General features: G+C 42.5%; 2 protein-coding genes across 5 annotated transcripts; one reads left to right on the forward strand and one right to left on the reverse strand.

Annotated features, from left to right (window-relative positions):
* Positions 1–475: 475 nt before the first annotated feature.
* On the reverse strand, positions 476–5,325 carry LOC125772177 (uncharacterized). 4 transcript variants are annotated; one of them, XM_049443752.1, is made up of 5 exons: positions 5,159–5,268; positions 3,422–3,698; positions 2,272–2,500; positions 1,294–1,919; positions 476–1,216 (listed from the first exon to the last, which is right to left on the reverse strand). In XM_049443752.1, exons 2-5 carry the CDS (start codon positions 3,512–3,514, stop codon positions 1,016–1,018), a joined length of 1,149 nt encoding a protein of 382 aa, XP_049299709.1. In that variant the 5' UTR covers positions 3,515–3,698; positions 5,159–5,268; the 3' UTR covers positions 476–1,015. The 4 variants fall into 4 exon arrangements, with proteins under 4 accessions (XP_049299709.1, XP_049299800.1, XP_049299624.1 ...); XM_049443843.1 differs by lacking the exon at positions 3,422–3,698 and having other exon boundaries at positions 5,159–5,325; XM_049443667.1 differs by lacking the exon at positions 5,159–5,268 and having other exon boundaries at positions 3,422–5,152.
* A 3,011-nt stretch (positions 5,326–8,336) lies between these two features.
* On the forward strand, positions 8,337–16,374 carry LOC125767872 (protein cramped). Its single transcript, XM_049434865.1, has 5 exons — positions 8,337–8,523; positions 9,672–12,456; positions 13,200–13,307; positions 13,408–14,130; positions 14,201–16,374. Exons 2-5 carry the CDS (start codon positions 9,853–9,855, stop codon positions 14,291–14,293), a joined length of 3,528 nt encoding a protein of 1,175 aa, XP_049290822.1. The 5' UTR covers positions 8,337–8,523; positions 9,672–9,852; the 3' UTR covers positions 14,294–16,374.
* The last annotated feature ends 32 nt before the right edge of the window (positions 16,375–16,406 follow it).

Raw genomic sequence — 16,406 nt, forward strand, 5'->3', positions numbered from 1 at the left:
CTACTAGAGTCTGTGGAATGCCTTCTTTTTTTTTGGTTGTTGATACGCAACACTATACACATTCGCCACGTTAATTGTTTGCACGGGGAGCACTAAATGTCAATCACAGACCCATTGGCCGGGGATGGTTTTTCGATGAGAAAGAATTTTTATATCTTTTTGTTTTTGTTTATGTGTATATTGGTTTTTGTGAGTTCACGGTCGGATTACATCATTTACTGCCCGGCTTTTGCTGATTGTGTGATTACACCTTTTGAATGCCTGGCGAGGTCGAAAGTTCGAGACAGAAAAAAAGGACACCTACACCAATGTCACAACAATGAATACCTATTCTGTCTTTTGTGAAACAAATTGAAATAAATCCGCTTTAAAAAAGAAAAATAAAAAAAATGTGAGAGATGTAATTTAATTACACCACCAACAATTTGAGCTAATTCGGATTTCGATATACGTTGGAAGTGAATCAAACCATTCATTTAGTACAACATCGTAGCGGTTCAATATAATTAGCTATCTTACAGCGATATTTATCATTTGGAATAGTATTTCGATTGGATGGTTTTTTGTTTGTTTGTTTTCTGTTGTTCCTCCGTTTATTACGTTCTCTACGAATGTGAACGCTGCGCATAATTTTTAGTTGTTCTTTTACACAAAAAAAAAATTAGAAAAAGATTCATTATGATGAAAGTACAAAAAAAATGTGTGTCAATGAAAGAAATATTTGGAAAATAAAAAAAAACATATTGTTAAGTCAAACTTTTGCCTTAAAAGTTGCCGTAAAAGTTAAATTGAAACGTCTAGACTGGTTCAAATCACTTTAAAGGATAGGTGGCGGAAATATAAAATAAACTATCCTGTATGCGTCACATGTTACGGTTCAGATCCAGCCAATTTCATCACCGATCTTTTCTCGGTGTTACACGGATATCGACGCTAATTAAATATACATCTACTCGAATGTATGGGAACCAGTCATCGTTTTTGGGGGGCGGGTGGGATGGTTTTTACGTCCGCTCTAGCCGTTCAGCACACTCTCGTCGAAGACGACACCGAACAGTTCCTTACAGGCAAGGATAGCCGCTGCCTTACGGGCCAGCTTCTTCGAACGGCCCTTGCCGACAAAATAGTGTCCGTCCGACTTTAAGCCGGCTTCAAATTCACGGTTCAGCTGGTCGTTGTTTGAACCGAGATCTTCGTAAGAAATCTGTGGCCGCATCTAGAAATAGATGCAAGAAATAAACAGAAAACCACATTAATTTATTTTTCCCCTTTTGCCTGTCACCAACGACTTACCAATGCAAACAGTGCGGTCGGATGGCGCGAGGATGCATTCCCTGGGAGATCGGCGACAGTTTTCGTTACCTTTGGCATGATCGACGTGCTGGCACCATTCTCAGCCGTTACCGTTGCCGGGGCGGTTGCCTTTGCCCGGGACGTTTTGATGAATGGCACCTCGAACCCTTCCGCCTCCCACTGGGTGAAGAGTTTGTGCAGTGCAAACGAGGCAAGATGTTCCATCGGTAGGTCCTCCGTTTCCAGACAATCCATCGATTCGATCGAATCAACCTGCGTGTCTTCGGTGTCCATCTTGACGGTGGAGGCGGCAACGGTAGGTGCTACCGGTGCCGTCGGCGGCTGCTTTAGCTGTGTTCGCTGCTGCTTCAGGCGTGTCATCTGCGCAAAGATCAGATCACGCAGTGCCTTTTCCGAGGCTTTCGCCTTCGCTAGATTTTTGTTCGGTGCGGTTGCCTCGTACTTGATGTTGTTAATAACGATTTCTGCCTTCGTCTCTTGGCCGTTCGTGTTGACGGTAAACTCGGCCATACGTGGACCTTGCAGTTCGTGCAGTGCAACGATCGCATTTTTCGGCATTAAATATTTGCGAAGCCGACGCAGCTGGCGAGCTTTCCGTTCCTTTTCTGTGCGGTAGTAGTTTGGGACGAAATTGGGTAAAATGATTGAATGAAAATTCCTACCAAACATTAAAAAGTGTCCTACAAAGCTACAATTGTGCGGGGTTTTTTTTTGTTTCAAATGGGATCATACGTGATAGACAATTAGATCATTGTATGAGATTGATATATAAGCTTTGTGTTATCTCTCATATTTGCGCAGTGTTTGTAATCATTTCCCATTCGTATTTTTTTGGTGTTCAGCAACTACAAACTACGGGTACCAGGCAACGTGCAAACCAAGCAACTAATTACTACAACATGTATGGTAAACAAAACAGCTTTATGAAGTTTGCCGGTGCCAAGCATTCGGACATACCACTTTTCTTGCGTTCTAGTGCGTTCAGTGGTTTCTTAATGAAATAGCGCGACTCTTTAGCACTTCCACGGATACTGCTAGTGCCATCCTGGGCGGTATCGCTACCCTCACCACCACTGAACGAATCATGCGACCGTTGCTGTTGCTGCTGTCCTACGTCCATCTTGGTGTCCACGCCTTTGGCGGTTTGGTTCGGCTCCTCAATTTGTGCCGGCAGATTGCCAAATTGCTAGCCGAAAACAAAGCAGTAATAAAAATAAATCATTAACAGTAATAGAGTGATTCCCTTTTCCCCTTTTCCCCCATTGTTTTCCCCTCACCGCTTAGGTGCACATCCTATGTTAGATGTAGCTCATCTGTGTGTTTTTAAATGTTTTTTCTTTTCTTTTCTTTTTTTGTTTTGTTAATATTCTAAATATTATAAATTCCGATGGAAAGCAACAAACGAAGAGGAATTCCTGTTCTGGAATTGCCGTTGTTCAGGGTTTGCCCGTCGCACGCACCCAATTATGGCAGCGCATGCGCACACGATGCTGGAATACAACCGGGGGGACAGTGAAAAGCTAACCTTGCTGGCACAATAAGCGCACGATATCTGTGTGTATGTGTGCATTTGCTGGTAGCAAACGCACGGTTGATGGAGAACAGCTCGTACAGGCCATAATGCACTATTCAAGGGTTTTTGGGATGAATACGCATCGTACATCCTGCTGCTATCTCACCCACCCAGCATACCGGTACTACCAGAGTTCTGGGCATTACGCACCAGTAGTTCCGCCAGTAACGTCCCCGGGGGCGTATCCCGTTTCACTCTTCCTGCTGGCACCGCGCCTATAAATGGTTGCCTGCCACCGGTGTGGCCGTCCTCTGCAGGCGAACAGCGCGATTATGCAGACCGGGTCAGACTGGGTCACATTACCAGACCTCGACACGCTGGCCTCACACACCCCGACAATCACCCCGTCCAGAACGATGCTTCCCCTCGAATGGTATTCGAAACGGAACTTCTCCATATGGGGGGAGGAGGGTGGAGTGGGTGAATGGTGAGAGTGAGAGAAGGATCTGTCGCCTATGTTTTTGGTTTGTTTGTATGTTTTTCCTTTTTTTTTGTTTAAATTTAGTTATACTATTACCAGGCGCTGATACATACTTTACCGGCTCCGTTTGCCCTGCTCCAGACATATGAGCCATTAAGAGAGAAGGGATGGGATAGGATCGGCCAAAGTGCGCCTTTACGTTGCATTAGCACTGAAGAATCCAACCCGCGCAGTGGTAGCGACGTGTTTAGTGTCAGCCAGGTCGACCCACCCCAGGTTGACGCTAGTGTAATCACGCTATTCACCAAGCGAGCGTAATGTATGATTTACTCGCAGTCATTACGATCCTTAGATTGGCCCTTTCTTCCTGCTTCCGGCGTGTGATTTTACCTACATTGATATCCGAACATTTAGCAAATTGGCGCGAAACGGAGAAACTTCTATTTTGCGAAGAAAAAAAAAGCTCGCCAAGGAAATATGCAAACAAGATTTTCCACACCACTGTTAAACATTAATCGACTAGCAAAAGGTCGTTATTTTTATCCCTGTGTTTGCTCAATGCTGAATAATCTGCAGTCAAAGCAGTCAAATCACAAAATGAGGAAGAACCTCTATCGTATGGAAAATCTTGTTTTATCTTTCTATTTACAATCGATTGTTTTGTGTTGTGTACATGATAACGTTATTTAATTTATAATCCAACTCTTTTCTAGTTCACTCTAGACAACATCTTGTGTATTAGATGCACGACGATCGCAACAATTTTGATGCACTCGAAGCACAATAAAAGCCGGGAAAGAGCTTCAAAGATCTGGTGCCAGATAAATATTAAATGAAGGGAGAATCATAATACGAATGGTTTTTTTATAAAGCCGGTTACGGTCCTAAAAACAGATGAATTTTGAAAGAAAAATAATATTAAATTATTGTACTGCGATAAACATTACCATCGACGATGATAAACGCTTAAAGTCGTGCTGTACTGCCAGAAGGAAGTGATAAACTTTTGTGCGAAAAGTTGCTTGATCGGCATTACACCATTTTCAATTTCGTTACATCGACCATGCTAGAAAAAAGGTATTTAACCCTCCATTTACTTTTACCTTTTTATATTTAGGGAAATGTTCATTTTTGCTCGTCATCTTGCGATGGCAAAGATTTAGACTTCTATGTTAGTTTAGATCTATGTCTAAATTCCCATAATCTGATCTCTGTTTGTTAATCTGTCTTCTATTTGCTGTATGGCATAGCTTATGCTTATATCTCGGAACCGATTGAACCGATTGGATGGTTTCTGTGCGTTTGTTGCTGCTTCTGTGCTTATTTCTTGGTACCGATTGAATGATCGCGTTATATGCGCATGTAGCCACTACGTCTCCATACGCTGGAATAGATTTGAGAAAACATCCCTTTGCGTGTTGTTTACATGGACGTTTTCACAATTGGATTGTGATAAAACCATTTCACAAACAGAAAGGTACATTAATGCGTACATACATACGAAATGACGCCAAAATCGCATGTCAGCCATATTCTTCCCAGAAGCTATGACATTCGGAACGTAGTACCGCATACGCCGAGACGTATATGCTTTCGTTTCCCAGAAACATTCCCTTGTTTCAGTTGCCCTTCCATTATGTGGGACTTCGAAAAAGAGAAAAGCGAACATTAACCAGCTTCCCAGCATGAGGATTTTGCGAATGGAAAAACATTCGCAGCATCCACTTCCGTTCCTCACACGCAGGTTAAGATTGTTGGTTTTTTTTTTTGTTCTAGAAGATATGGCAAACCACTGCAGAAAACCAGATTTTGTAGTCAAATGTGCGAAACTTTGCTCGCTTCCTTGATACCTGAACGTTTTGCATCGAGCTTTCACCGGACACGAAGTGGTTTTTATAATCTTCTTCGATTTTAAGCTTAATTTTGTCACCGAACATTGTACTGCAAATTAGATTTTCCTAGCCACAAAACACGGGTAAACTGTTTTCTCGGGAAAGCTACACCGAAGAATAATATCAGTTCCGTTGACATATAGGCTAGTGATGGGTACGTTCCGAAAAAAAGGAACGGAGCGGATCACAACTGGCAGATTAACAGGAATGGTGAAATAAAATTGTCCGGAAAACTGTATCGACCGAGACAAACATTTTGCAGGAAGCTTCGTGACAATTATGGTGCCAGGGACATTTATTAAAAAAAATGTTTGGCACGAAAACATTATCCAAACATTTGCTGGTGCTCCCGTGATCTAGCGGTACAATTTATTTTCAATTTTTTTTTTACGAAGAGGCCCCTTCTCGGTTGGACAGAACTGTACATCTCACAAAATAAACTTTGAAATGTAATTGTGTATGTGTTCAACGGCAGCAATTCCACACGACAGAGCCGGGTATGAAATCTCATCCGGACCATGTCCATCCGTAGCAAGGACTGTCTATCCGGCTATGTGGTAAAACAAGTCTAGTAAGCCAGAAAAGGCTGGAGTGACCTTTAGAGGTCGTTAAGCCAAGAAAGAAGTATGTGATTGTGAAGATCTCGATATTAGGCTACTTTATGTGAATCTTACTGCCAATTTTTCAAGGAACAATGTAGAAGCAAAGCAACATCCTCGCTTGTGTCCTATGCACTTTAAATCACCGTGGGACACTGTGGGAATAGCGTATAGCGAGAATAATGAGAGGGGGAGGTAGAAAGATAGCTATAGAGAGTATTGTCGTAATTTCCAGACATTTTACTGATACTTTTTTTTTACTCAGGTAAAACGGCCTGGTCGTATTGATATTTTTTTCTGGTACTTTAAGATTTTATTATAAGTTTTATCTATTCTAACAACGTCTTACTAAGATACCCAGATAACCACACTACGACCACAAAGTCTGATATGGGTCGCAGAATTTTTATTTGCTCTACAGTACGACTTTGTGGTCTTATTAGAGGATTGGTTCGAAATCACGCTATTTTATACCAAAGTGTTGTGGTTGCTCTTGGGGGAAGGGCAGGAAGAGGAGCATAGAATTTGGAATGTTTCAGGAAACTTTCATGATCGATTGAAACTTTCAACATTCGTTCATCTGTCAATGCAATACATCGAAGGCGTCTTCTTTGCTTCGTTTTAATGTACTCCATTCTTATTCATCTGCTGGATGCGGTGCGCTACAGTGTGTTTTATTTTTGATTTTGTGTAATGTTTAAGGGTAGTTTTTGTACTTTAAATGTAAATTTTACATAGAAAAGTACTCATAGTGCATGAAAGAAGTGAAGTACTGTTAAACAACACTACCAGGCGATGGATTTTTCATTCAGAAAATGCAGCGTCCTTTGACAGCGCCGTCATCGTTTATCGCAGTAGTGATGGTTGGTATTTTTATTATAATCAATTGATTAAAAAAACCTTTTATCTATATAATCTATTCTTTCCATACAATAGAATCAACCCATTTTGTGCAGATATGAGGATCAATGTTCCGGATAGTGAACAGTGTCAAGGAACCAAGTCGGCGTGTGTATTTACCCGTGTGTGTGTGTTGACGACAGCAGTGTTTACTTCGAAGTTACATTATTTTTGTAAACATTGAACATTGAGAAATAAAAATGAATTTCAAAAGCTTTAGTTCCGAAATATTTCATGAAAAATTTCAAAATGACGAAAGAAAAGCTTTCCTACCACAAACGAAATATTTCATTATTATAGTGCATTTGATATAATTATGGCCCGTTTTATGTCATCCACGAAGTCTTAATATTACTGCTGTAAGTGATGATTTAAGACCGATATCAGACCGTCTTATATAGGTCTTCGAACGGTCGGATATCGGTTTTTGGCTATCTGGGATATTGCCTGGCCGTTCCTAGGCTAATAAATAATAATAATAATACAACGTCTTACTACCGTCCACAATACAATTAAACACAAGATTGTTCTTTCATTTCTTGCTTCGACCTGCTGTCCCATTTGTTTCGTCCTGATCCTTCTCTTCACTCTCACTTTCTCTTCTCTTCTCTGTCCGTCTTTTCGCGTATTGAACTTTTTGAATTTACCGTTACATTTTTTTTGCTCATGTCGAAATTTTTTTTGCGTGTCTTCTGTTTTATATTTGTTTTTTCTTTCAAATTGTTATTACCACCAGTCTCAAGTATCAAGTACCACGAGGTATTTTTTAAACTTTGCTTTACAATGTATCATTATTTTTCACTGGTACGTATGGTTCCTTTTGGTTGGAGCGTTCGTCCAGATTCATTCCTTTTGTCAGGACCCTTCTTTTCGCCAAGTTCATTCCTATCACCTGGATCTTTCCTATTGCCAGGCACGTTCCTTTCATCAGGTTCTGTCCTTTCCAATGAACCCTTCAGGTTCAATATTTCGATCCTAGTTCCGATCGTTCCTTTTGAGGAGCGGAGCGAACCTACCAGGTCCGTTCCGGAACGCACACCACTATTGTGGACCTGGATTATCGAGTTTGACAAAACAACAGTATAATCCGTGCCGTTTATACGCGCTAGTTCGATTTTGTTCCATTTCATGCACATTGTCAAATTTCAATCTTTGATTTAAAATTAAAATTTGTTGTAATTGTGTAAAAAACTTAATTGTCTGCAACAAAATAAAAAAATTCTTTGTTTACATAATAACACACATGTTTTTCCTGGCATTTTCAAAGATTCAAGCCGATTTCTTTATTGTATTAAATGTTATTAATATTTAAAAGAACAAAAGGCACCCGATTAGCTGGTCATCGAAATTAAGGCTAATGGTTCTGTAACATATTACTTCTGAAAAATTGCAAATATGAAAACTTCCCAACATCATCCAAATACGTGCGTTTTTCACAAAATGTTCGTTTGTTATCTGTACGTGAAACGTTTTTTTTAAAAACAGCAACCATGGCTGTCGAGTAGCGCAAAAGGAAAAACAAATCAGCCATCATGTTTGTTTTTCTCCGAAACTCTGTTTATTATGACGTTTCAATTTTGACAACGGTCAGCGAACGGCAATAACCAAGAAACGGTACGCCTTTGATGCTATACAAGAACCGAGCGCGAATGCAAACCAAAGCCGAACGACATCTTTGCATTTGGCCTGCGTTTTTATTGTTTCGAAATCTTTGGTTTCGATGTATAATTTGTTCCTGTGCCGTTCATCGTAAGGAGCTTTTCGTAAAAGTGCATCAAATATTGCCGGTAGTTTTATTGAGGCACAGGGCGCGCAAACCTGCTGGTAAAATAATTTCCATTTTCTGTGAACACTTTCCCGATCTGTGGCTCTCCGCCATTTTTCTATCGAAAATCGTAATGTAATATAACAAGTTGTGGGAAGCATATTATAGTACCATATTCTGGGTGGAACGTGATGAAGCGATAGGGATTGTGAATTTTAAGTTCTGTTAAGATTTTGCGAGAATGGCAATTAGCGTACATACGAAAAAGCGCAGGAGGAAAAGTATGTCAATGGTGTGCCATTGATAGCGAACATAGTTACGACGCTTAACGTCGTGCTATTTATCTAAGGGCATGTAAAAAGCAGTGACAGAATAAATTTTTTAACTTCTATCAAATTTAGAAATTTTCCAGCAATCAAAACCATTTCTATCTCATCAATCAATAGCAATACTTATCACATGCAAACAAAACCCCAACCGTGTGGCTAGCAGCTCAAAATCGAAAGTTTTACTGAAAATGAAAGAGATTAGGGCAGGAGTCTAATCTTTTTAAGCAAACATTAAGTATTTATCACAGACAGAGGTAAATGATAGTGTTAGTTTTTCTTTTTATTTTACAATTTTACGTATTTATATAATTTCATAATATTTTCCAGGGGGAACATAAAGCACATTGATGGATCATCTTTGATGTAATATTCTCAATGCCTATTATGCATACGTACACTGACGGAGCCATCGTCTAAGTGACTAAAAAGTAGATTGGAACTTAATGGAGGAAATCTTTTCAGGTTTTTTTTTCTCATTTTATCACTCGAAAAATCCTATTCACCTTTTCTGTCTCTGAGCAAACTAGTGGTATAAGAAAAAGCTGTGTGGTTAGGCTTGATAAATATACATAATCTGTTTTTATGCTAATAATTTTCTACAACGAATGTTAGTAAAACAGAATTATTTGTCGAACACTGAGACATATTCGTAAACAAGTTATTAGTCAGTCATTATAATATATAAAAGATAGTTTTGAGCTGTTGGATCCAGAATAGCGCACTTTCTTTTGGGTGTCAGTGTAAACTTTCCGTTCTTCAAACTCAAACATTCATTGAATGTTGAATCGAAGTTCAATACCGAAAATTTCAAGTTGTCTTTTTTAAAGTTAGCTATCGCCAAGCGGCATACTAATCAAATAACGAACTTCTCTTTACAGTACAAATTCTGTTTCGTTTCACGAAAAAAGCACACCAAAGCATAGAGGTGCTTACCGTGTAGGGTGGTAGCAGCCAGCGAGAATGTTCGCCTGCGGTGATTCACCAGCGGATGTCGTTCACGGCCTACCGGAGCACTTTCAATGACACGTACGTTCGTTATAGTTCAACCTGTTTAAAAGAATGTATGCATCCAGCAGCAGCAATTGCTTCGCCGGCATAAGCAACTTCCAGGAATTGCGATACACCACAACACCATCGAACAAAAACGCTTCGCTCGCGGAGGAGCTGGAAACGACAGACCACAATGCCACCGCATCGTTATCTTCGCACGTTTCATTACATTTTACGTCCACCAGTACCACCACTACTACCTCGTTCGAACTTGATGGAACGGTGGCCACGGCTAAGGAACCGCTGGTACCGCTCGAGCCGTGCAGCGGTTCCGAAGATGCGGTCCAGTTCGATATGTCAACGTCACCCGAGCAGTTTGACACCTTCGCACCGAACACGAAGGACCAACCGTTGCCGGATGCAGCACCACCCGTACGGTCAGCGAAACCACACCGCAAGGAAAACGTTCGCGGATGTTCGTTTTCACTCCCGTCCGAAGAGTTGCTCGGTTCGGTGACGACGTTCTACCCATCGGGTGATCTGGAAAATGGGCAAACGTTGCGCACTAGCGCCCGGGTAAAGCATAAGATGCGGATGGATTCGATACGCAGCAATACGCCACCGTTAACCGAGCGTAAGGAACCGGTCAAACCGCTCGCTTCATCGCTACTGAAAACGCCCAACCAACCGAAACAGATGCGCATCGTCTGGAGCAACCATGACAAGAATCTGTTCTTCGAAGCGCTCAACGAGTACGGGAAAGATTTCGAAGCGATCCTAAACTATCTGAACACGAAAAAGCGAAGAAAGGACAACACGGAGCAGCAAGTATTTAAGTCAAAGGACGTACGGAACCTGTACTACCAGTTCAATCAAAAAGCCATGAAGTACATACATTTCTCGGACGAGGTAAAGAAGGAAGCCCAGGAGCTGTATGCACTGATCAACTACGGTGAGATGCGCCGGAAGGTACCGTTTCAGAACAAAAAGTACTTCCACAAGCTGAAAGATCTCGTCTACAAGGGTTTCACGACCGTGCGCGAAAAGGGTAAAAACATACGCATCAAAACACCATCCTGTCGGGCGCTACGGAAGCTAAACCAGCTGGAAGAATGGCAGGAAGAGATTAAGCTCCCACCGAAGGTGGATGTGCTGCTGAAACCCTCCACGACGGAGGCATGGGGTCGCGTACAATCGTTGGCACAGAATCCGCGCGTGCGCATCACCGTCACGATTCAGAAACGGCTGTCTGCGCTGCTGCAACTGTTTCAGCAAAGATGGCGCGCCCAGGACGTACGGCTTGTCGAACGGTTGGGTGAGCTGAACCGTACATCGGCGACGATTTCCTCGAAGATAACACGCCAACGCATGCAGCACGAGGTGCAGCTATTTACGCCCGCGGAACCGAAGGAAGGTGCGCTAAAGCTCGGCGGACCGGCGTTAAGGTTTACGCCGGCCCAGAGCGTTGTCATCCATCGGCCGATGATAAGCTTGACGGATTTTCAGAGCAACACCAGCATCTGTCTGAACTCGTACGAGCAGCGTATCGGTGTGAAGGTGCCGGGCGAAACGTTGTGCGTGGTGGAAAAGCTGACCGGCTGTAAGGAACGGCTGACGGCGTCCGGTCGACGGCAGCGCACCGACAGCGGTTCGGAAAAGGTGGGCAACGAGAGCAAAAAGCTAAAGTATGACGAAGCAAGCAAGGAACCGAGCGAGGAGAAACCTACGAACGAGGAGCTGCTGCACGTACAGAACGGTGCCTTTACAGAGCATTTCAAATCACCGAGCGCTTCAAACGAGTCGACGGAGTTGAAGGATTTTCTCGGCTACGATGGCCACCATTATGCACCATCGAGGACGACCGACTGTGATGCGTTGGTGGCGCGGCAAAGTGACAACTCATGCGATGGGTTTGCACTGATCGACATGTTACCGGCCGCACGATATCAACCCGATACGGCTGAAAGTTCTGCTGGTGAGGAAGCGATCAAGGGCAGTGGAAGTAACGGGTTGACCAGCTGCACCACAACAACCACCATTACAAACACTACCGTTGCTACCAGCACCACCACCACCACCACGATTGTGACGGTGAAGAAGAAGAAAAAATATCACCGGCGAAAAGGTGAAACCGGCAAGACGAACACGAACCAACCGACGATGAACCACTTCCGGCCGCTCGTGTCGGAGGAACAGATGCAAAGGATACGGGACGGATGGACGCTTGACAGTGTGGGTGATCTGACGGTCGGCGATCTTTACATCATGTTCGGTGCGGAGATGAAGGTCGAGCTGGAGTATGATTGGGTGCGGGTCGAACCGACGGTAACTCAGCTTACGCCCGCCACACAAGAAGTAAAGGAGTGCCCAACAACAACGGCGGCATCTTCATCCTCGGCGGTGGTGAACGATGGTGGTACACAGCAGGAACAAATTGCGGACGAAAGTAAACCTAATGTAATGGACATGCCGGAAACGATGCCCGTTACTACCGGCGATCGGGTGGAAAATGTGACCGCCGTCACTGTGAAAGAAGAGGTGAAAGAACAGCGCCGCTGTCCAGTCGATTCCATAAGCCGGCGGCTGAAGAGTCTGTTGTTTATAGCCAGCCTGGAGAATAGAGATGTGAAGAAGCGTGTCGCAAATGCTGGTGCGGCTGAACGTAAACCCAAGGTAATGTTGCTAGTATTGATGATATTGCATTTCAACCTCTTGGGTTTCGACTAAAGCAATGTTTTTAGTCTTTAGACAACAAAAGATTTTGCAAACTGTATTTAAAGTAGATGTAGATTGCAGAATTAAAGTTAAGGAGTAAAATTTAAATTTGGTATGGATTTTGAAAATGAAAAATAGAAATTATCCCGAATCGACAGCGATTTCAATTTCGGTTTTGAATGCGAAATCAAAATCAGCAGCTGTCTCTGGAGTAATCCGGAGTAACCTTCAATTGATTCCGCAGTGCACTCCGGAGTTGAATCTGGAGTAATAGCTCCGCAGTAAAGTTTGGAGTAACTCGGAGAGATTACTCTGGAGTAACTCCGAAGTGTAGTCCGGAGTAACTCCGAAGTCTAGTCCGGAGTAACTCCGAAGTCTAGTCCGGAGTAACTCCGAAGTCTAGTCCGGAGTATCTCCGAAATCTAGTCCGGAGTAACTCCGAAGTCTAGTCCGGAGTAACTCCGAAGTCTAGTCCGGAGTAACTCCGAAGTCTAACTTTGAAGTTTACTCCGTAGTTACTCCGGACTAACTTCGGAGTTTACTCCGGAATGCGGATTGCTCCAACTCCGGGAAAATTGAAGATTTACCCGATCGCTAGTTTAAAGAAGATTTTCATTTGCATAATTTAATAATAATCCACGTTTTAGCTCGTTCGACTAGCTTTAAAAAGCCATCTAATGGGTTTGATTTTAATATTACAGCGAACGGAAACGGAAGGTGGCACACAATTTACGCAGGACGATTGCCTACAGTTTAAACAACCGATGCTGCCTGTGCGCAATCCCATCAACCACCTAGTGCCGGAGCTTGTAAGTACTGTGTAGTTCTCAGAGAGCGTTATATCAGGCGAGCAGTTTTGCAGACGCTTACTATATGTGTGTTTTTTTGTAACGCTTCTTTGTAACGCAGCACGTACCTCCACGTTACAAACAGTCACGCTGGTGGCGATCACGGGTCAATCGCCAGCATGCACTGCATCCGCTACTACCAAACATGGTGCGAATGCCAGTATCTGCGACGGTTACCTCCTCATCGGCTCAATCGGTTGTTGCCCGGGTAACGCAACACGCACCTCCAGTTTCGGCGACTACAAGCACCGGTGAGAGTAGCCGCGTTGTGGATCCACCCAATCAGGAGAAAGTCAAGGAACCGATGAAGAAACTCATCAAAAAACCGATAGCGGAGCCGGTCTATGTGCCGCCACAACCAGCTGTAGAAAAATGTGCAAACAGTGAGCAAAATGTTGACAGTATCATCGCAATGCTAACGAACGATAATGCCGTGAAGAGCAGCAACAATAATACCAATCCAACGTCTTCCAATGCGCCCTGTACGAGCGAATCATTTGAGCTGCATACACCGGTGAAGAACCAGAGTACGGAACTGTCGCTGAACGATCTAAGCCTCAGCATTTTCGATCTATCGCTGCCATCGACCTCATCCTCCATGATGGCGAACCTGTTCCCCGATGTCGTACCATCCGGCAGTGGGTACGTAGTGTCTGCGTCACTGCCGAACGAAATAGTCGACGGGAAAATGGACGATGTGAACCTGAACGATATTTCGCTGTCCGGCATTTTGAGCAGTCTGGAACAGTACCCCACACCTACACGGCAACCGATCGATCCGGATGTAAGCTGCGTGTGACGGTGAATCGTTACACGTGTTAATAATTGCATTCTCTTCTTTCCCATCTTCGCAGGTGGACATGTCATTGTTAAGCGAAAGTACCGTCGACTATATCGCACGCTTTCAGGACATTGCGGACGAATTGCGTGCGCAGCAGTATCCCTAGTCTTCGGGGAACAGCCACTGTTTGGTTGCATCTTCCAAACCCCCCCGGGGTATGAATCTCAACACGGTGTACAATTTAGAACAAGTACTGGCAGCCAGGTGAGTTCGAATCGGATCACACGGATAGAGTTGGTGCTGATAGCGTTTTAGACGCGAGACGACATCAAAAACCTCATTCATTAGCTACAGACGTTAGGCTCTCTTAGTAAGGTTATTTGCCATTAGTTTGCTCACCGTTAATTATTTCACCTGGTTATTTTGTTTAAGCGTAGGTTTAAAGGTGTATCCCTAAAAGGGAATATTGAAAAGCGTCACTAAAAAAAAGTATTTTATTTCCACCATTAGCAGGTGTTACATCTAACAAGGTTAATAGAATTTAATCAAAACAATTTCTTCAGTTCGATTCCTACAATCTCAGGACGTCCTGGACAAGCCCATTTATGGCTTTATTCATTATTTGCCCCTCAAAAGCCGGGTATTTCCGTATAAAATGTGTTTTACCAATCGTTCTTGCATGAAGATTACAGGCCCCGACGGTGGTAGCCCTAAAGCAATCAAACCACACGAAACTTCGTCCACATCCACATTAATTTTCATATTTTGCTTTTTATCTATTATTTCACTTTTTCACTTTTTTGCGTGCAAGAGACTTCACCTATAATTCAGATTTGCTTTAAAACAAAAATTTTCCCCTAAAATTAAAATGTTTCTTCTTCTTTGCTTAACAATCTTTAAAGACCTTGGCTCCTTTGATGTTATCAGACGGAGTATAATTTTCCCTTTTTATTAATAGAATTAATTTTTGAAGAAAGTAGTGATATTATATTCACAAAAACTTAAATCCAATTGAAACCGATTCATTAATTTGCTAATATGTGTGTACCTTTACCACTTCTGGGCTTGATTCACACGTAATATCCTGAATAACAGATCTCATCTGGATTTATATCGTGACCTTACGGTGTGGTTGTAACTGATTTAATGGGCAAAATAACAAGCAAGATTAGGTCAGTTGTGCCACCTCCCACAATGAGCAATAGAATTTTGGCGATCAAAGAAACACAAACCCCGGAACCGGTGAAACGTTCCAAGCGGGAAAAGTATTAATTCTCAAACAAGGGGAAAACCCGTATTATAACTAAAATGCAAAAAATCCGAATGAGCTAGAGAACAATAGAATTTGGTTAGCAGAAATGTTGGATGCTTCGTGTAAAACCAAAGCCTTACAGTAGTGCAGCCTAATAGTAGGCGATCCCAATAGAGCAATAGTTAAGGGATGTGCTCAACACAGCGAAAGGATTGAGAATTGCCCAACGGAGCTAAGGATTTGAAGATCTCGGCTGTATATGTAAGATAAAGTCTAGGATCATTAAAAGCCCAGACTAGCGAGTATGCGAAAGACGGCCACGGCCGTGTTCGGCTCTTTGCAGGGCAGTATGGCAGTGCCATCGAATGGTTGGAAGAAAACTCTGTTATATCGCTGTGTTCTGCAGCATGGAATCGAATTCTGCACAGGAGATTCTGTTAAATATTATCAACATTGTTAAACGACACTTCCGTTACGGAGCAAACGCTTGTTACACGTACATTTCTTCAGTTGTTATTCGCCACGTTAACGTACGGTTGGCGAACGATGCGATCGCCAACGTGAGAAAAACATGATGGTTACAGGAGTTTTGGTTTTTTTTTCTGAAGTTACAAACTTCTGCATATTCAACGTTTTAAGTACTTTGTTTTGTTGGTTTACTTGCGGGAAGCAACATACTGTGCTTTTTTTATAAAACTATTGTTTCATGGAATCAGTTACTGTTTTTCTTCCAATTTTAAGCTAGTTTCTGTGAAGCATACTCATTTTGACAGACACATTTAGGTATGTAAGTACAAAGTTTTCCCATTTTCGAGATTATGCTTGTGGGTTACGCTTCGCTTAATACTAGCTTACGCTGGAATGAATTTTGTTGTTTTTTGATTCAGGAATTTTTTGGCAACACGAGGGGTTTAAGTTATTTTTGTAGCAACGCACAAACAGAAAAATCAGAATATTAAATTATATCTAAAGTCTACCAAACCGGGCACAATCAAAATCACAAACAAAATGTTGAGATAAAACCTCA

This window comes from Anopheles funestus, chromosome X, assembly GCF_943734845.2.
Source record: "Anopheles funestus chromosome X, idAnoFuneDA-416_04, whole genome shotgun sequence".
NCBI classification, from domain to species: Eukaryota; Metazoa; Arthropoda; class Insecta; order Diptera; family Culicidae; genus Anopheles; species Anopheles funestus.